A 22,304-nucleotide genomic window follows, 5' to 3' on the forward strand; every position below is an offset into this window, starting at 1 on the left:
CTTTGAGATAAATAAGAAATACAGGTGACAGAATCACCCATTGAGGAAGAAGCTTCCTGAACTGTGATAAACAGAAGAAGAAGAGAGAGAGAGAGAGAGAGAGAGAGAGCGCGCATGAGGAGGGGGAAGAGGTAACAATTAAGACTTTTGAGGATGGTCTCTCCATTATTATGAGATTATACCCACCTTACCTTTTTGGTGTTAATATGTACCATTTTTTTATAAGTCATGGTAGTAGTAGTTTTTTGTTTCTGATAATTAACAAAATGAAAAAGACTGACCCTGCTATTCTTTTAAGTAAAGTCTGGGAATAACACCATAATACACAGATAAAGTAAATGTAAGAATACTACTCACTTAAGGAAACCAAGCTTTCGCAAAGGGGGAAAAAAATACAACCAAATATATACTCATGATAGTAATACATTGGTCCAAAATCTGGAATTAACGAAATTGAACTTGCCATTTAATGTTTAACTAGATGTTTTGAAATCCTGGCAAAGGAAACAATAGTTGGAAAAAATAAAACAAATATTAACAACATTTGGGTGTGGAAATATGGATAACTGTTTTTTTCCTTTTCTCCACTTTAGTGTATTTTCAAGATTTCCTGTGTATATGCACAACTTACTCAAACTCAATTTTTAAATGTAAAAAACTACATTTTAACATAAAATTTTAATTATTTTAAATACAATAATTCTGAAACAAAAGGGCAAAATTTAGTATGTGACCAGGAATCCTACTAATGCTTCTACCCATTAAAATGCTGAGACTGAATAATGGAGAAATAATTTTCTTCAGTCATTCACTGCAAGTAATTTCTCATGCTAGGGCAGTCCTCTGAAGAGAAGAGAATTTCTGACAATCCATCTTGACCCTGAACTGCCCTTTCTTATGGCACTGGGATGACAATCTTTTCAATCCTACTATTAGTAAATGACTCTATGAAGACATCTCCATTCGGCCATTATCTCCCCATTCCCTATCAAAAAGCAGCATAGTGTTCCAGGACCTTACAAAACTATACTCCCCAATCCTAACTGCTGATCCACATACCAAGAAAAATATGCCGCCTCCTTTTCCCAGAACCCTTAGGTCACAGGCACTGCTATAAGGGCACCAAATCCCTGATTTTTCTTTACCTTTGACAAAATTGCTGATATCAACTGTTATCACTGTCAGAATCTAAAAAGCACCAAACAATGCAATAAAAAGATGTTTTTAAACAGGTTTTTTTCAAATATCATTGCCCGGTAACAATGTTATACAGCACATGACACTGATACTGAAGAAATGCAACTCCTCAGCTGTTAGATGTGCCAAGTTCACGTCCCCTGAAATCAAAGAATGACTTTTACAGGACAATGGAAGTTACGAGTGGGAAAGGTTGAGAGGCAGCTCCTGAGAAACAAGAGGAGTCTTGAAGGTAGGCTGCCTGAGGCCCTTTGTCAGAGGTAATTTATACAGCAAAGTGACAGTGTGGGTACAACATGGGTCAAATTACAGCCAACCTATAGGGTTACTAGTATAGCCAGTTAGCTAATATTGGCCCAATAGGGAAGAAGGTCAGGTAGCAAGGGCACATGAAAAGAACAAAGGCATTTTGGAGAAGGGATGGATCAGATGCTCTGGTCCCCCACCTGCACAACCAATGCCTATCTGGAATTCCAAGGCTAGGTGGGGCTAATTACAGTATAATCGCAAGTTACTGAGATCCCTTACAGAGACATATACGCCTGGCTACTGCATCATTATCTTTAGGCCTAGTCTTTTTCAGATGTGCCTCAAGCCACAATCTTGATGTCTTTATTTTTTTCTGCTGACTTGCTTGAGAGCCCAGTCCCTCAAGACAAGAATGTCCACTATCACCATTTTTATTCAACACGGTTCTGGAAATACTAGCCAGAAAAATAAGACAAAAGAAATACAAAGGATAGGAAAGGAAAAAGTTAAATTATTATTTGCAGGTGACATGACATAGGAGACCCCCAAAAACTCCACCAAAAAGGCTCTACATTTAATAAACAAATTCAGTACATAGCTGGATACACAGTCAACCTCAAAAATTAATACCATTCCTCTTCACAAAAAAAAAAAAAAATTACCGAGAGAGAAATTGGGGAAACAACATCTTTCATAATAGCATTCCCCAAATATGAAATACTTAGGAATCAAACTAACAAAGTAAGTAAAAGACGTTTACACTGAAAACTACAGTACTCTGAAAAAGGACACTGAAGAGGATATCAGAAAATGGAAAGATATCCCCTGTTCATGAGTAGGAAGAACCAATACAGTGCAAGTGGCCACATTTCCCGAATTGTTATACAGATTTAATGCAATCCCGATAAAAATATCAATAGTATATCTCACATAATGAGAAAGAACAATTCTAAAATTCACTTGGAACCAGAAGAGACTAGAATAGCAAAAGCAATTCTGGGCAACACAGGCAAGCCAATAGGCATCACAATCCCTGACTTGAAATTATACTACAAAGTTACTGTGATAAAAATAGCATGGTACTGGCAAAAAAAAAAAAAAAAATCCACAAAAAAAACCAAGGATCAATGGAGCAGACTACAAAATGCAGAAACAATTCCAAACACACTCAGCTTCCTTATCTTTGACAAAGGGGCCAAACAAATTCATTAAAATAAAGATAGCCTCTTTAATAAATGGTGCTGGAAAAACTGGCCCTCTACATGCCCAGGATTAAACCTAGACTTGTATCCCTCACCATGCACTAAACAAAAATCAAAATGGATCACAGAGCTAAACAGTAAAACAGAAACACTAAATCTGCTAGAAGATACAATAGGTAAAACTCTTGAAAAGACAAGTGTAAATAAAGACTTTATGAACAAAACCCCAATCACACAGGAAATATCGCTAAGAATGAACAATTAGAATCTCATTTAAAAGCTTTTGTACAGCAAAAGAAACCACCAACAGAGTAAAGAGACAACTCACAAAGTGGGAAAAAACTTTTGCCAGCTGTTCCTCAGACAAAGGACTACTATCTCAAATACATAAAAAGATCAGATACCCCCAAATTATAAGACCCAATCCAAAAATGGATACCTGAAATAGACCCTTCTCAGAAAAACAGAAACAGCAATATATGAAAAAAAATGTTCAACATCAATGGTCATTTGCAAAATGCAAATTAAAACAGTACTATAACCAAGAAATCAACCAATAACAAATGCTGGTGGGACTGTGGGAAAAAAGAAACCCTTCTCCACTGTTGGTGAGAATGTGGACTGTGGAAATCAGTTTGGAGAGTCTTTAAAAAATTAAAACTAGAGGTTCGATTTGACCCAGCTATTCCCCTTCTTGGTATCTTCCCAAAGGAATTAAAAGCATCATACCACAGTGATATATGCACACCCAAGTTTATAGCAGCACAGTTTGTAATAGCTAAATCTTCGAAACCACCCAAATGGTTATCAAGCAATGAATGGATAAAGAAGATGTGGGTTTTTTAATACAATGGAGTACTAATCTGCCATAAAGGATAAACTTGAGACCTTTCTAGGTAAATGGATGCATCTTGAAACCACGCTCTTAAGTGAAATAAATCAGACACACATGTTCAAATATCACATGGTTTCTCTGGCATGAGAAACTAAAAGTGTAAATAAGTACCAAAACATATAATACATACTGTGAAAAAGGAACAAAATGTTCAAATAGGGAAGAGGAACTAGAGAGGGGGGAGGAGAAAAGGAAAGAAAGGAAAAAGAAAAAAAGTGAATAGAAGGGAAAAAAATGGAAACAAAGTTTTAGTAGATAAGGAAGGGAAGAGGGATTGAAGGGAGGGTAGGGGAGTGAACAGAAAACGTATGAAGACATATGTACAAGTACAAACTCTATGAATATTATCATTATGTGTATCTAAAATGTACCAATAAAATTATTTTTTAAAAAAAGAATACCAATTTTTTCTGTTTCTGCTCACTGCTATATTCCCAGACGCTAGAGCAATACACCTAGCATTTATTTAGTGGACACTCAGCAAACATTCATGAATGAAAAAATGAATACTATGTAACCTAAAACACTTTCCCCTATTAGCATAATCTGAAAACAGTATTTTAAACTGTAGAAATAACAACCCAAGACAAATGAGTCCCTAGACTTCCTTACAAATTGTTTTTTACCAAGTCAGCAACAAGTCTTTCACTCAACTTTCATGTCACCAGATATTCATCCATTCTATAAATTAGTCATCAAACATCTCAGATCCCTGGTATAGTAACTATAATTCTTTTGTTTTATCTTTATCACATCTTAAGAGTCCAGTAGAGTAGAATATGTAAAATATCCTGTTACTTCTTGGATTGTATATACAAAAGATCATTAAATATGAAACTAAAGGTTCTAATCACATTTATTTAGTCTACATACATTTCAGGAATTTTCAAAACTATAAAGAATTCTCAGACCTATCTTATGGCACAAATTACAAATGTTCACTTATTACTGCCACTATGCATAAGATAAATATGGCTTTTACCAGAATGCCTCATAAATAATAGTTAACTGGACTGAATTAAAATCTGAGGTCCAATCTGAAAAAGCAGTTCAGCAAAGATAAAATCTAGTTGGGGAGTGCAGCTCATGGAGATTAAAAGCTTCTTTAGCCAGCAAGAAAATCATTTAATTTGCCTCAAATGAAAAACTAAAAACAGATGAATGGCACTTGAAATTAGTTTCATAGACCTTGTGAACATTCACCTGCCTCAAAATAATAGGTCCATGATATGGCAGTTAAAGTGCTTTGGATACAAAAGTGAATATAGATAAACTATCAAAAAATAAAAACAGTGAAACTTTTTCATAATGTTTTCCAGCAAATAACATTTCTTAAACATTAAAGCAACAAAATAGGAAATACAGTTTTGCAGATATTAGAAAGAATTTTTTTTTTTTTTTGGTTTTTTCCTGGTACCGGGAATCAAATTCACGACCTCACACTCGCCAGGCAGGCACTGTGCCACTGAGCTAAATCCCCAGCCCCTAGAAAGAATTGCTATTTAAAGGCAAGTTTATCAGGAAAGACACCATAACGAAATTTAATTGCATTTCACTTTCAGAAAGTAAGAAAAGTCCCATGACACTTACTTTGTAAATAGTGCAAAACCATCAATACAAGGCTATAGCTGCTTAAAGTACCACGACTGGCATCATTTATCTCATGGTGATTTGCCCACTTCTTAATCACCAGCACTAATGGACGAACTCGATTTTCAACTGCAAGTAAAATTAAAACTTAAAAATGGTAAAAGGAAAGCACAATTTCTTTCAAAATTCGGATAATTTCCCAACTCCCATACTCACTTAAAAAAAAATGCCTCCATCCCCTAAACTCTGTGTTCACCATAAACGTCTGACTTAACTGTTAAACTTACCATAACCATCTTATTACCTATTAAAATGCATTTGATTTACCTGTAATCCCAGTAAGATACTGGAATACATAAGATACATTATGCCTAAACACAACTAAAAAAGTGTTGGTATTTACTACAGCATTTTTAAAAACAAAGAAAAACAAAAGCTGGTATTATTTAGAAATAAACCAAAAACTTACGGTATGCATAAGTTCTGAGAAGGAATGTGTTTCTTATTCCAACAATATTGTTTACATTCAAGTCAAACTCCACACAACTAGTTAAGAAAACAAAGTAAAACAAACTTTAGCTCACATACAAACAATCTCTCCCTCCCACATAACTAAACTGACACCAATCCATGCAATGATTCACAAGGGCACAGCCCAAGCTGTGTTTTATAAAGAAGGCACAAAAGAAGTAAGAATAAAAACATATTTAGCATGCAATTTTAATCTGATTTGGTACATACTAAAAATATAAACTAAGACTACTGTTACAAGATCTGTAACCCACTAATTCAATTACTCAAAAGAAAGGAAAAGTTAAATCTTATAACCTTTTCCAGATAAACAAAATTATGGACCAAAAACACTTCTAGGCAAGATATTCACCCCACTAAGTTACCTATTCTTAAATAATCTGGAACTATAGTATTATATACTGTAAAGCAATAGGAATAAAAAGCCAAATAAAATACAGATGAAAACATAAAATAAAGGCTCTGCTTACACATTATATCCCTTCTTAAAAGGCTAGTAAATTATAATACCATGTCAAATGTAGCTACCAATATCTAGGAAGAGTTGTAAAACACATTACAAAAGGGATACTTCTTTGAAAGTAAAAATACTCAAACTGCAATTTAGAAAACTGAGCAATATTGATAGAATCTACAATAATTATAAAATCTACAATCAAATAAGGATTGCTTTATGTAAGTTCCACTTAGACCCATAAACTATGAGATACAATTTCTTCTGAATACTCATTTTTCTTTAAAAAAAGACTGCCTAAAATAAAAATGAATTTTTTTCTCTAGCTTTTATTATAAAATTTGAAATTTATCTTTTCAGTTTCTTATGAGGAGCCAAAAAAATCTTATAACCTTTCAACTATCTTTATTAATAAAAGTGGAGAGTGGTATTAACATTTCAGATATACATATGTGGCTTTGGAATACTTATAATAACAGTAGTTATGTTCTTTTTGGGGGGGATTCATTAGTAAGTTAGTATTATTTTGCCATAAAACTGATTAGTTAATTTAACTATCTAAAGAGAGTGGGGGGTGGTTTCCTCCGGTACCAGGAACCAAACTCACGACCTTGTGCTTGCCAGGCAGGCACTTTGCTGCTGAGCTAAATCCCCAGCCCCACATTCTTTAATTATGCTTGTGTAAATCTAACATCACAGCCAGTCTGTACTTTCTCCACATAACTCACGGAGATGAAAAAACACTCAGAAACTAGTTTGCAATTATTACTACTTCTAGAAATATTAGGAAAGTAACCATAGATATGGAAAGAGTTATATTAGCTGAAAACTAGAAATAAACCAAATGTTCAAACATATAGGAATGATTAAATTAATGACAATTTATTCAACAAAATACTGTACTCATTTAAAATGATGCTATAGGAAAATATTTAATGACATAAACAAGTATTCATGATATATGGTAAATAAAAAGATCTCAATATTACTTTTAAAAATTCTTGTGCATTCATCTTCATACAGAAAGAGACTAAAAGGTTTACATGAAAATGTTTATGAATGGAGTTTTTTATTGTTTTTGTTTGTCTACAGCAGTGATGGCAAGACTTTTAGATCTTTCAATGTAACAAACTGCCCCTTTCAGCATATATGCCACCACAGGTCTGTGGCATGTTCTGGGTTTTGTTTTTTATTTTTGTGTGTGGGGGGGTGTTTTTTTCTTCAGTGCTGGAGATGGAACCTAGGACAAGGTCTCTTCCACTGAGCTATTATAACCCCAGCCCATTTGTGATTTGTAGAGAGAAAAATTCTGAAATGTAGTTATACAGAATACTTAACAAAAAGTTCATAAAATAATCTTAAATAAAAAATAGCACAACTATATATACTTAAAATTAGTTACTATTACTACTTAAGTGTACTTCCCTATATATTTTACATCCTATGGCTATTGCTGTTATTGTTGTGGTTGTTGTTTGAGACAGGACCTCACTATGTAGGTCAGCCTGTACTGGAACTCTATGTATCTGAGGCTGGCCTTGAACTCATGATCCTCCTGTCTCAGTCCTCCAAGTGCTGGGATTACAGGTATGCAGCACCTCACCTGCCTATTCTATATCTAACACTACTCGGTAGAAAATCAATAAATGTTTATATACTGAATGGATGTTTAGATGAATGGAAAAGAAGCCCTGAGCCAAGTACTAAGTTTTGTTTAAAATATATCTTTTTCCACTCAATTCTTACCATTGAAAGTAGTTACGTTCTACAAAATTGCTGCAAACTTTGAATAAGCAAATAATGAATTCTTGCCTCGACTAGAAATACAGGGTTATATTAGGTTTCAGCCAGCCTGGTCACATCTTCGTCGATTAGTCAACACATAATCTTGATTTATGTTATGTTTCTGTTTAAAACCATTTAATAAATAAGTAAAGTTGATTTAGCAACTGTTTATTGATGGTGTTATAACTCATGCAAATGAGCTGTGGTGCTCTTGCCTACCATATGAAAGCCTTGATTTCAATCTTCTACACCACAAAAAGGAAGGGAGGGAGGGAGGGGAAAAAGGAAGGAGGGAAGTGACATTTGTTTACAGCATGAAAGCAGGAACAAAAAGGCAAAGTGCCACTTTATTCAACCTCAGCTGAATTTTGGGCATCAGGTGACTCAAAAATATTTACCATTCTGTGCATGTCTTCAAATGACCTACCTCTAAAACATATGAAGTATATAAATATTGATGGAGAAGGATACAAATAAATTTTAAGCAGGCAGGTAAAGTCTTAAGAATCCATAAATAAGAAAGCTCAAGTCTGTGTACATGTGTGCTTGTATGTACATCCAATTTCAGTATTAGTTTTGTAAAACTGGGCTAGAAAAACTTGATTTATTATAATTCTACTGATTTTTAGAAAACAGTAATAAATCTTTCAATAATACCTAATCATTTACATTTTATATTCAGATATCACAGGAAAGATTCTAATCCCAGGCTGTTAAAACAAATAGAAAAACAATAAATTTTGAAATGGAATAAGTACATTTTTCTTTCACATCTATCTAAGTATTATACGTATCTTTCATTAAAATGAAACATAATTTGTTTAGTAATTTACAACAAATTCCTTGATATATATACACATCAAATTTTACCAACTAAGATATATTCCAGAGAATGCGTTACACTCCAAAAGGCAAGAAATCATTTAAAAATCCAAGAATATGCTTGAACTATAGTCAAAATATACACTGAATGCTTAAATTTTACTTTTTAAAATTTGCTCTTACTTTTTTTGAGACATAGTCTCATTATGATACGTAGTGCAAGCTGGTTTTGAAATGGTGACCCTTTGACCCCAGCCTCCCATGTGCTGGGATTATAAGCATGCATATTCAGCTATAAATGCTTAAATTTTTAAAAATTTATTACAGTAAAGGATACATTAATCCCCCTCAAAGCACTCCCCATAGCCTTGAAATGCTTTAGAAAGTGGCAAGAACAACAGGACAAGTATTTTCAAAGTTAGGGAGCATATTCTGAGTGGAATTAATGGCAGTGTTTCTTTTAGTATAATAATTTGTTTAAACATTTATCATATTCGTCAATCACACCTCATACATATATGCTTTAAGTTAGACAGTCTCAAATACTCAAATGTTAAGCAGAGTAAATACAGTTAAGCATGAGAAAGACTGCTTAGGCTATTTTAAAAAATTATTTCAAAAGCCAAGTGATTTCTAAAACATGATAGCAAGCTGTGGTACTACAATATACATTTCTTACCTAAATTAGATATATTTCTAAAAATAATCTAAAGCAACTCACAAAAAAGACAATTCAGTCATTACTTACCTGACTTTATCCTTGAACTTCACAATTGGCACTTTTGCTCGAATTAGTTGAGGTCTGTCAATGTAACCAGCTACAAGACAAAAGACATATGAATTCTGAAAATGTTTCCCAAATTCTTTGTGTTCCAATGTACATTTTTAAAAACAGCACCTTACTAAGCTAAAACTACTTCAGAAAATTTGTCCTTGAAAAAGGAAAGCAAAAAAAAAGGACATTTTGAAATTCTAAGATTGAAGAGTCTAAGAACACCATTTAGAAGATTTTAAGGATACCTTCAGAAATGGGGTCTTATGACCAACATTGTCTATCAAGAAGTGCATCAGAACAAGTCAGATGTGGTGACAGAACATTATAGGAGTGAAAAAAATAGGACATGGCTAAATTTTAGTATGGTAGCAGAAATGGTTGGCAAAGAAATCATTTTACAGAGTTTTAAATGTGAAAATGCTTACGATGTTATATGTGAAGCAGGGACACAATGAAATAGGTATGATCTCTAAGGGCAAAAAACATATATACATATCTTTGTGCCATCGAACTTTTAAAAAATTTATTCTGAGTTTCAAGTAATACATGTATACTTTAGAAAATTAGGAAATCAGAGAAATGTATAGAGGAAACTTTGAAGACCTTTTCCAAATGAATAATTTTCTACTTTTTTAACTACAGAAAAGCACAGAACCAGAGTCCAGAAGAAAAAATTCTGTCAATGAAAAATAAGATTAGGAGTTAATAGTTTTGAATAACAAGTATCAGTTCTGAAGCCAACAAACTATGTTCCATAGACAAATTACTAAACCCAATCTGTCATCTCCTAATTGTTAAAAATAATATCCAAGCCAGGTGTAGTGGTGGATGTCTGTAATCCCAGCACTCAGTAGGCTGAGGCAAGAGGATCAGAGTTCAAGGACACCCTGAATTGCATAGTGAGACCTTGTCTCAAAATTAAAAAAATAAATAAAGGGGTTGGGGATACAGTGGCATAAAAGCCTGCCTGGCAAGCGCAAGGTCGTGAGTTCGATCCCTGGTACCGCAGATAGATAGATAGATAGATAGACAGATAAATAAATAAATAAATAAATAAATAAATAAATAAATAAAATCTTACTACATATGGCCTGTCAACAATTTTGCTTTTTGCTGGAATAATTATTTGGGCCTCATGTTCATATTTTTAAATCAAGTAAAATGCGTATCACTGCAAAACAGATGAAATTTTCTCTCACATGAGTACTGACAGTACTTTATATATATCACTCTTAGCTTTTCAGATACTTTCCATTATAGCAATTCCTACATGCCTTAATTTCTTTCCCTAACAGACTACATCTTCTGAGAAAAAGAATTTTATGTATCTTTGAATCTCCATCTGGTGGATATTGAGCAAATAAGCTCAATAAAGATTTGTTGAATAAATGGTCATTCTTTTGAATCAAAAGTTAAAAGGAATTTAGGGGGGAAAAGGATCCACATTATACCTGACTAGAAAATAAACTCTTATCAGAAAACAAAGTGAGAAACACTTCAAGCAGCTACATCAGACAGATGACGTGAACTTGAGACATGTCAGACTTACAAAGTCTAGCACAGAAGTGTTTATGGACTAACATGAGTATATGCCGTGCTTCAGTCTTCTGATTGACCTGAAAAAAACACTGAAAAGTTAAAAATAAAGTCATTTTTTTCACTTAGCTCAATGATATACTTTCTTAAGGTATCTCAACAAAAAAGAAAACACACAAAGTATACTTTTCTTTGGAATTACTTTTCAGTATATACCAAATTACATTATACAAAAAGCCAACCTTTAATTACTAAATTGCACATCCATATTTCTAAATTTCAGATTTTAAACTAAAGGACAATTTTTAGAGAAATTCTGAAATTCATGTCATATTTTTCCATTTAAATGTACAAAATTAATCTTCCCCAACAAAAATAAACTTTTAAACTTTCTCAATATGTTTTATTTCCTATCTAGACTGTGAGCTGTTTTGGTGGATTTTTTGTTTTTGTTTTTTGTGTGGAGGGTTTTGCTGTTGTTTTGTTTTGTTTTTTGGCTTCTGGGTTAAGACAGATTCTTGCTGCATAATCCAGGCTGGCCTCGAACTGACTACATAGTCCAGCCTGGCCTCTAACCCACAGTGATCCATCTGCCTCCACCTCCTAAATTTTAGGATTACAGGTGTACACACCACCACACCTGGCTCTTGTGAGCTCATCTGACTACAAAATATAACAAGATGATTCACACGTATGATTAAGACTGGATGATGGACTTGAGTACAGTCTAACTGCAAGAGTATGTTTTAATTGCAACTCCTGTAATCTCCGTTATGTTTATGTTTTGAGCCCCTCTCCCCCGACACACACACACACACACACACACACACACACACACACACACACATACTTTTCCATTATGTGATTTCAAGGCATACAAAAATACCAGAGTTTCTTTCCTGGAATAAATCTGTTTCTCATTTGCAGCAACTAGAAGTCATTTTTATTAATAGAATAATATGAATAGTAAAAATATACATTGCCATTCAATAGTATTTTTATATTTTTAAAAATGTAGAATATAAGGTACACTAAAATTACATCTTAATTTAAACTTTGGTAATTCAGAGGAAACTGCAAACCCCTAAAGAGGCTGCTTCAGGTCAGCTTAATAAACATCAATTATTGTGATGCTGAGGTATACACAAGACATTGGCTAATAGGAATTTCAAATTAAAGTATTACCACATAACAATTTGACTGTTAAATAAAACCAAAATGTCTCAGAAAATACATCAAATTTTGTAAGTAAATCTTACTTTAAATTTCAATGCAATATTTTTTGTCTTCCCAAAATAAAATCTTCAAACCCCACAGCATTTGAAAAGGAAAAAAAAAATGAATAAAAATAGAATCACTGAGAATCTGAATGGAAAGGAAATACATCAAGAAAGTAATACTGCCACATGCTCTGTGCTGCATCCTGATAAACGTATCCAACCCACTGACATCTCAAAAGAGGCAGAACTCTTTAAAAACATAACTCAGAACTAAATTAATGTTAGAGTTCCTCTTATGCACATTGTGCACACTTTAAATTTAGAAAGCAGCATCCTCTGAGTTTCTTGGAATTATGATAAACGAAAGTCCAAAGCAAATTCTTTTCCTCAGTGACTTTCATGTGAAATTTTTTAACTGATAAATGTAAACGGTTTATTACTTACTGGCTCTTCTTTAACAACCAGGCATAAATCACCATCACTACTCCGGGTACCAAATCCATTTAAAGAAGACCCAACCAGAAAGAGTCTGCTTTCTAAAGAAACAGAAGGAAATCCTAAGATGCTATTCAAATTGCAGAACAGGAACACATAACAGAAAGAGCATCCGAAATGGGGACATACGTGGAAACAGCAGCTGAATCTCCCTCTGCAGCTGTGCCCGACAGAGTTCTTTCTTCTTTAAGTCACTCACTTGCTGCTGACATGTTTCAAATAACTCCAGTATCTGCTGGCTCAACTTGCATCCACCACAAACAAGGAAAAAGTGTTGTTCAGAAATGTAAAATAATTACCATACTGACAAGTGAAAGTCAATTCTGACATTATTTTACAAATAAACATGTATTATCTACTGAACACTTTCTGATACAAAACTCATACGTGTACTTCTGGGTCAGCAAACCCCTATCCTTGGTCCCTGTCTGTTTGTTGTGTGGCCCATGAGCAAAGAATAGTTTTACATTCTTAGGTGATAAAAACACCACAGAAACCATGCATGAGTGGAATATCCTTAAATATTTCCTAACTGGTCCTTTAAAGACAAGTACCCAAATGAAGGGGCCGAGGGCATACTCAGCCTTCTCCCTCTGGCCAGACCATCATCTCCATGGAGAAGCCCCGGGTAATCATGACTATAGTGGAGAAAGTAAACAGCCTATTGCTGGACACTGGTGCTACTCTCTCGGTCCTTCTTTTCACTCCTGGCCTTCTTTCCAGCCATCACACCTCAGTTAAACGAGTCACTGGTAAGGAGGTAATCTGCTATTTTTCACAACCCCTAGGTTGTAACTACTTGTTAGATCTTTCTTGCATATCTCTGTTTTCCTGAGAAACCACTTTGAAGATACCAACATGTATTACAGCAGCCAGTGCTAATTTCCTACCAATTTGTCCATAACTCTGTAATGTTTGTATTGTTCCTATGCTATTTCGTAAATGAATGTATGTTTATTACTATGTCTTTCCAACAACCATTGAGAATAGTCAATGATTATTTAAGTGATCACTCATGTATAGCTCTATTTCTTTTCTCTAGAAACCACTCTGAAGATACCAAAGTATAGTACAACAACCATTGATAATTTCCTACCACTTTTATCTGTAACTCACTATTATTTGTCTATTTGTTTTCCTGAGAAACTATCTTGAAGATACCAATAGGTAAAATAACAACCATTGATAACTTCCTACCATCTTGTCTGTAATTCGGTAAGTCCTCCTGTTACTATGTTATCCTTCTTTTACTCTTTAAAATTAAAAAATAAATAAATAAATATATTAGTACATGTTCACCAAGAGAAAGAAAGAAAAAAAAGACAAGTGCCCAATTCCTAGTATTCACACTCAAGAATGTCAAATACAGACTTTAGGAAATACTTAGTCTTCTCCACACATACGAACCACCCTCTTCTTCATTCTTAGAACACTACCCCCAACTCTGGCTTCTTCAGACGTGACTCCCACCTGTGCACCTCCCTTGTTTACAGACATATCTAAGTAACACTTTCCCTCCAGCCCAACTCCAGCCACCACCACAGGTGATCTGTAATAGGCTATATGTGTCACACATTACTGTGGACTTTACAATAAACTGGAACCACTTTATCTCTGAAATTTTAAATTTCAGTGTACTACCTTGGCATCAATCCGTTCAACTCTCTCTCTTACTCCCCTCATACAGCACCTGCTCTAGACTCACAAGATATGGATTCCCTTGAATCCTCCCTTTTTCCCAACCCATCAGCATCTGAATAGTGTGATTTCCTTCCTGTCAGGTAATACTCCAATGTGCATCCCATCATGCTTTACCATCATCATCCTCTTATGCTTTATCTGTCCTGCAAAATACTGACCTGTGGTCAAGAGAAAAATCACCATCTCTGCTCTTACATCTACACTGTTAGGAGACAAAACTGAAAAAAAAAACTCTTCCAAAGAATTATAGTCTAAGGACTAGTCAAGGCTTGATACTCAGAATCACTCAGCAATTACTTCTACGTCTCTAGTTAGATGTTGTTCCCATTTATTTCTTTACCAAGCAATCCCAAAATAACCACTACCTTTCTCAAGCCCCCTAAGCTTATCTTCTGCTAGAAGATCAGCTCATATTAAAGCTTACTAAGGACCTGGAGGATACCAAATGTGATATTCCTTGGTTTCCAAAAAGACCAAACTAACCTGAAGCAAGTCGCATCTCTTTATCTTTCCTGCTAGATGAACTGCCCTCTTCCCACATTCAAAGGTATTCCTTCTACTAATACTTTTGCATACAAGGCTTGGAATACTTTCAACTGTTTTTCAATCTATTTGTATTTTCAGTTTCTCCTTCTCTATGACTTCCTCCAAGGTCTATGAAAATGGAAAACATTTTATCACGTTTAATCTTCATTTTTAGAAGACTGAAGCACCTCAGGCAACTCAGTGCTAAAAGAGACTACTAACTTTTTAAAATCCATGGATAGCTGCTCACCAAAAAAATGAGAATAAAACAGATCAGACTAAACCAAAGCAAAGCATGCACAACAAATACAACATAAATAACTGACTGGGTGTCCCTTAGGAACCCCAAACATGACCATTTGATGTCCAACACCAATAGCAGCAAGGCCCACACAGTACCAGAAACTGTAAGAAATAAAGAGCCACAAAACTAAGAAAACTAGCCTGCACAATGCCTCACATATAAAAAATGTAGAAAAATACCATCTCACTTAAACACAGTGAGAAAAAAGAACACTTTCTCAGAAAGAGAAGTGAGGGGTGGGGTGGGGGGAAAAAAACAGAAGTAAGGCTGTGAGAGGATAGAAATAATTTTGAAAAAATAATGCCTAAAATGGATTTCAATCAATTCCAATACAAAGTTTCTATAAGAAAAATGAAACTGAAGCCAGTAACATTCATACAGATAATGAAGCATACCACAGACATGTGCATGAATACATGAACTATTTAATATAAAAACCAAGTCCTTTTTTCACTTTAATTGAGAGATTATAGACCTAAATAAAGAGATTTATCATGTTCCTGAAACAAAAAACTACTGGTAAAAAAGAATAATGGTCTGTGTTTATATTATTTGCTCAATTTTTCATGCCTATATCTTGTAATCTGAGCAACTACTTTGAAGATAATAATACACATTATATTAACCATTGTTAATCTCCTATTTTCTTGTTTCAAAAATCTGTATCATTGTTTTCATTTTTTTCTCTTAAAAAAAAATACTGGGAAAGATATCAAGTCTCCCAGAACTGAGCTCTAGATTGAATAAAACTCAATGATGGAAGAGGGAAGGAAGTCTGGTCACATTGGTAACTGTTACAGGAACGTGACACTGGAACAGTTAAAGTAGGGTGATACTGTATGAGGATTTACCATACTACATTTTATTTTTGCAAACAGTTTGGCAAACTATGGCCTACAGACTAAATACAACCTCTGGTCTGCTTTGTTGGGGTAGAAATTTAAATGATTTTTATATTTTTAAATAGAAAAGAGGAGACAAAGAGAAAAAGGATCAAACTCCTGATTGAAAGAACTAGGCAGATCCACATACCCTAGACATCATAGCTATCACTGAATAACAAAACAAATTTCTTCACAACAATACTCAAATATAATTTTATTATATTTATAAAGCTGCTTCATCTGAGACCATATTCATGTACAAATATTAACATATGAAAAAAATTATAATTATGTGGAAAACATGAAAATTCCATATTCTTGCTCCTCTTCCTTTCCCCTCCCTCCACCCTGGCACCGGGAATCAAATTCACAACCTCACGTTTGCCAGGCACTGTGCCACGGAGCTAAATCCCTAGCCCCCCTCCCCTTTTTTAACCTGCATGGAAACATCCCCTTTCCAATCCATCCCCTAAAAGGAATACTGTAGTAGGGATCTAATAGGTTTTGTTTTTTTTTTTTTAAAAAAAAAGAATTTTCCTTGCTGGTTGGCTAGAAATCCATAAAGTCAAACCATGTTACTTTATCCTAGAACAGAATACAGAAGACAGACAATATTAAAACTCTAGAGAAATCCACATATTTTTCCACATTTTTTAGTTTAGAAAAACTATTACAACAAATTACCTACAAAGAATTATTCTTAAAGAATTACTGCATAATATTACTCAGCTATAAAGAAAAATAAACTCGAGGCTTTTATAGGTAAACAGTCACAACTAGAGACCACACTCATAAGTGAAATAAATCAGACCTGCATGTGCAAGCACCACACTGTCTCACTAGTGTAAAACCTGAAAGAGTTAACTTAAACTCAGAGGTATGACAGACATTGTGAAATGATAGGAAAGCACTCAAGGGTAAAGGGCAACTGGAATGTGGGAAAAGAGAAGGGCAAGAAGGAGAAATTTTGTATGTATGTATATACAGGATAGTTAACATAGTTGTTCTACTGTCCTCTATTTCTTTGCTGAAAGAAACTGTCAATGAGTCCTTGATTGATCAATATTGCATGTCTCTGTTTTCATGAGAAACCACTTTGAAGATATCAATATGTAATACAACAAGCATTGTTAATTTCCTACCACTTTGTAACTCTGTATTGTCTGTACTGTTCTTTTGCTATTTTGTAAAAGGTTGTCTGTTAATGTTTTCCTCCTTTTATTTTTAAAAGAAAGAAAGAAAGAAAGAAAGAAAGAAAGAAAGAAAGAAAGAAAGAGAAGGAAGGAAGGAAGGAAGGAAGGAAGGAAGGAAGGAAGGAAGGAAAGAAAGAAAAGAAAAGAAAAGAAAAGAAAAGAAAAGAAAAGAAAAGAAAAGAAAGCGTGAATTACTGCATAAATCACCATACTACTACTGTGGAGGCCACCTGCTAAGATTACTTTAAAACTAATTGTATCAGAGATTTATATCATTTTAGCACTTCCTTTATGTTTGTGTATCTAGTTGTGATGAGCCACTAGGATTTTGTTCTACAATGAAATGCTACTCTGGTAGTACATTTTTAGTGTCACACTGACTGATTTTTAAAATTTGCATGATGTACAGCCTTTGTTTTTTTAATGCAATTATCAATATTTGCTCATGTATTCTATATTCCTTATAAAATAAAGTTCATTCAGTCTGAAAAAAAAAAATTGTAAAGGCAATCTATTTCTCAATATAAGTAAATGTATTTGCTCAAGATTGTATAAAATGATTACCTACATATAGTTCTAAATACTAAAATAAGTATTTCTTCCAAATACAAATATTCATCTTTCCTAAAAAAGTTACAGCCTGTCTTCTAAGTCAAGCTCAAAGTAAATTACCAATAAAATCATCACTGAGTTCAACACATGCCATTACTATAAGGATAAAGTGTGGATTTAAGAAAAGTTTTTAAATATATCCCTACATAAAGCTTAAGGTGTAACTTTCACATAGTATTTTCAGCAGTTTCTCCACCTGTCCATGTTATCTGGTCTCCATGTAAAAGAAAGCAAACTTTTAGCTGGAAATACTAAGACCTAATCATTACCACATATGAAAAATGGTAAGTTTTTGCTTAAATGTAAGTGCTATTTTCAACCAACGAACACAAATTACTAATAAGCTTTCAAAACAGAACACATAAAATTAAATATTGTCCAGAAAACAGGGCATCAGTTCATAAGCATTTCAATAAAAATTAGCAATTCCTCACACTGGCTCACTACCTTAGTCTTTGCCACACATGTAACTATACAAACAGCTGATACAAATATACTAAGTAAAACAAAGCTAGAGGGGCTGGGAGTGCAGCTCATTGATATAGCACAAGTTTAGCATGCATGAGACCCTAGGTTCAACCTCCACACCCTCAATAAATTAAAAAGTCAGACGTGTAACAAAACTTTAACTCCTTCTTAGTCATCTTTTTAATTACAACCAGCACCAAGAAAACTCAGTCTAAATTCATCTCAACTCAAAATTTAAAACCAATCAAATTAATTCATACAATAGGATCAATTCACATAAATCAATGAACATAACTAAACCAGAATTTCCAGTTATGATAGATGGAATTCAGAAGCTTGGATAACTGAATCCTCTATAGATTGTTTTCTATACAGAAAACCATACATTTACCTAAAAGGTAGAGTAAAGTAAGTCAATATTTAGAAAAGTAACTCAGATTTCCAATTTAAAGGGTTCTCTTTATTAAAATAGCAACTAGAAAAAGACAAGATTTTAAAACAAAAAATTTAAGTTCAGAGGTATTCCTTTTCAAAATTAGTCCCTCTAGTTTTACAAAACAGACTATGAACCCTCATAGGTAAGAAAATGTCTACTAACCAAATCTTTCCCTAGAGCTGACAGATTCAGCCAACTGATTAATAAATTCATTACTAACACCCTTAAGTGAGTCCTCCATAGTACCCAGCAAGAACTGTCTCAATCTTCTCTACTGGGATTCTCCAATCTGATTTCTTGCATTCGGTAGATGCTATCTCCAACTTTCTCCACTATGCTCTCTACTCTCAACAGATGACCTTGCCTATAATTCAGACAGAAAACACAAAGCAGCCAGGGGCACTCTACTACCTATCCTATCTACAAACCTCTGTGCATCTATCCCTAGCCCCAAAAAGCTTTCCTCCCACCTAAGGCCAATCACTCTACTTATACAAAGAACCCATTCCCCCTCCACCTCCAAGAAACTATTCATGATTTTCTTCCAGAGCAGTCAACCTTCTCCTGTACTACTGAATCTTTCGTGCTAACATTTGTGCATGGCTAAAGTTTCTCCCACCTTTAAAAAAAAGCCTTTACCCCAACTTCCTACATGTAGCTCCTCCCCTTCAGTCACATTTCCCAAAATAGTTATGCATACGCTTAGTCTCTGTATTTTTTTTCCCTCAAACCATTTCAATCTTGGACACAGGTTCTCTCACTGGGCAATCGTAACTACCATCTTTACACAGGTGATTACCAAATATACATCTTTACTCAATGCTTTTCCTCCTATGTCTAGATCTATCGATTTTAAATATCTACTTTGGTTTCATCATACAGGCAGCACATCCACAGCGTCGTGAAGCAATCCTTTATTAAATATGCACGCACATAAACCTCGCTTCACTTCCTTCGCTCCGCTTCTCTCCTCACCTGTCTCAGTGTAGGGTCCCACTATGCCATGAACTGCAGCAGCCAGAACCCTTAGAGCAACCCTGAGTGCCTTATCCATCTAATCCAGCAGTTCTCAGCCAGACCCAATTTTGCCCCCTAGAGGGCAGTTAGCAATGGCTGTAAACGTTTTTGGTTGTCAAAACTAGGGACTGGGTGCCTCCAAGTAAAAGCCAGTATTGTTGCTATACATCCTAGGATGCAAAGGAAAACCCCTCCACACCAAAGAAAGCTGGCCCAAAATACCAATGCTGCAGAAGCTGACACATCATCACCTAATCCATAATCAAATCCTGTCAATCTACCTCCCAAATATAGTTGAAATCCATCAATTTCTCTTCACCTTAAATATCAGCACTAATACCACACACTACCACTTTTCACCTGGAATACAATATCTTCTTCCACATCTATCGTTGCTCAAAATTAACATGCTCTCTACACTGCAAAATAACCTTTTAAACTCATCTCTCTTCCTTGCCTAAAACAACAAAAAAGAAACACTGAATAGTTTATCGCTGTTTTTAGACTGAAGAATATAGTGGCCCCAGAGTACTAACATGATCTGTCTCCCCATTTCTCTCACATAGTCAGCTGTCTCTGACTTAGCAAACTCTGGCTCACCCCAGGCTACTTTCAGTTCTTCGTGGGTTAGGACCTGCAAACATGGCATTTCCTTTCTCCACAGCATTCACATCATCACTAACTAGTAAACTCCAAACTCATAGTTCAAATCTCAGCTTAATTACTGCTCCTCTAGGAGGCTTCTCCCGAGGAACCCACATACATTTCCTCCGTACTCTGTAACTTTCCTTTACAGCACTTTGATTGCATGATTCTTTTTAATGGCTCTCCTTCTCACTAATCTGTATGTAAATATTAAAGATACCATGTACATTTATCACAAAAGTGCATCACCCCTGTCCAGCACTCACAAATATCCAGTGAATACTAAAATTAAAAACTAACAGTAGATTCAACTGTCAGTATTAATGCAGATGTCTTTGGGACCCATACCTCTGGTCTTGACCTGAACTCCAACCATTTACAAAATATTTTTCTGCAATGCTAATAAGCTGATACACATCAAAAAATACAGGGATACTATCAAAGTGACATGGCAGTTGGATTTGCAGGCAATTTGCACATGGAGGAGAAATGGTGAAATTTTAATCTTGGCAATAAAAAAAATAAGCCCTCAGCACGGGCAGGAGTACTTACAGACCTAGAACAATTAAAAGTAAGCATTTGTATCCAAGATTATTACTCAGGAAAAATACTCCTTGCTCAGTACCAGTGTACTTCCCTTTATCTCTACATCAGTAGCAATCTCAGTGACTCACAGGTCTAATTTCTGTCTTGAGTCTCAATGCCACCAGAGCCAGCCTCTCAACTCTAGTTTGTCTGTTTCTAATATCCCCTGCACCAGCATCCAGCCATGATAAGCTGCCTGTCTGGTTGTCCAAGTTATTTCCTCAGAAATGAATTATTCCTAACAGTGTTCAGGTTATAAAATTGTCTTCCGTCTGTCCCAGCACTATTTCCTACAAGCACTATATGCTTAGTGTGCAATTTGTAAAACATAACGCTTCTCGAGAACACAAATAGCCGGGGGCATGGTGGTGCATGGCTGTAATCCCAGCACTCAAGAGACTAAGAAGGAGGATCACCATGAGTTCAAGGCCAGCCAGGGCTACAAAATGAGTTCAAAGCCAGCCTGAACTGCACAGTGAAACCCTGTCTCAGACACAAAGCAGCCGGGTGTAGGGGTACAGGCCTATAATCCCAGCACTCTGAAATCCCAGCACGGGGAGGCTAAGGCAGGAGGATCACTTTGAGTTTGAGGCCAGCCTGGGCTACACAGTGAATTCAAGGCCAGCCTGAAATGCATAGCAAGACCATGTCTAAAAATACAGAGAAAAAAAAAAAAAAAAGACAATCCCCCCAACAAACATTAGAACAGATTTTCCCACTGTTCTAGTTATCTCTTAACTACAGCCTTAATCAGTATATACATTCAAAAATTTGATCCCTTATCTGTTGGTAGCCTAGAAGCAAATCACTAGAATCACTCATGTCTCTCTCTCCAGCTTCCTATATTCCATTACTCCCACATTCTATTAATTTTCCTTATGTACTATCTCTCCTATCACTTTCACTACCATCTGCCATAATTGAAAGCTTTAGTACCTCCCTGGATGAATTCACACAGCCTTCAGAATGATCAGTCATCTTTCAGACTCCTCTCATTCTAAGCCACACTCTGCACTCCCGCAGGAGCTACACAAATCAGTTTTTTCCTCTACGTGGCTCTTCTAGTATACATCTAATGAATGGCATTCTACTATACATCAAGACCCCAAATAACTGTTCTACTTTTAGCTCATAAGGAACCCTCTATTCACTTTTGCCACTCTACAGAGGCAAACCATAGAAA

General features: G+C 35.0%; 1 protein-coding gene across 2 annotated transcripts in view; it reads right to left on the reverse strand.

Moving 5' to 3' along the window:
- Positions 1-22,304, reverse strand: part of Papd4 (PAP associated domain containing 4) — a 57,915-nt gene that overhangs the window by 19,412 nt on the left and 16,199 nt on the right. Inside the window, exons 5-10 of one of the 2 annotated variants that reach the window (XM_005386010.2) lie at positions 12,881-12,995; positions 12,701-12,792; positions 11,050-11,116; positions 9,474-9,543; positions 5,603-5,679; positions 5,134-5,262 (exon numbers count right to left, since the gene is read on the reverse strand). In XM_005386010.2, coding sequence (XP_005386067.1) covers positions 5,134-5,262; positions 5,603-5,679; positions 9,474-9,543; positions 11,050-11,116; positions 12,701-12,792; positions 12,881-12,995 — 550 coding nt within the window. Of the gene's footprint in view, positions 1-5,133; positions 5,263-5,602; positions 5,680-9,473; positions 9,544-11,049; positions 11,129-12,700; positions 12,793-12,880; positions 12,996-22,304 lie in introns of both variants that reach the window. The other variant, XM_005386009.2, reaches the window with a different exon arrangement.

The sequence above is a fragment of the Chinchilla lanigera genome, unplaced genomic scaffold (assembly GCF_000276665.1).
Source record: "Chinchilla lanigera isolate Chin_1 unplaced genomic scaffold, ChiLan1.0 scaffold00024, whole genome shotgun sequence".
Classification (NCBI taxonomy): Eukaryota; Metazoa; Chordata; class Mammalia; order Rodentia; family Chinchillidae; genus Chinchilla; species Chinchilla lanigera.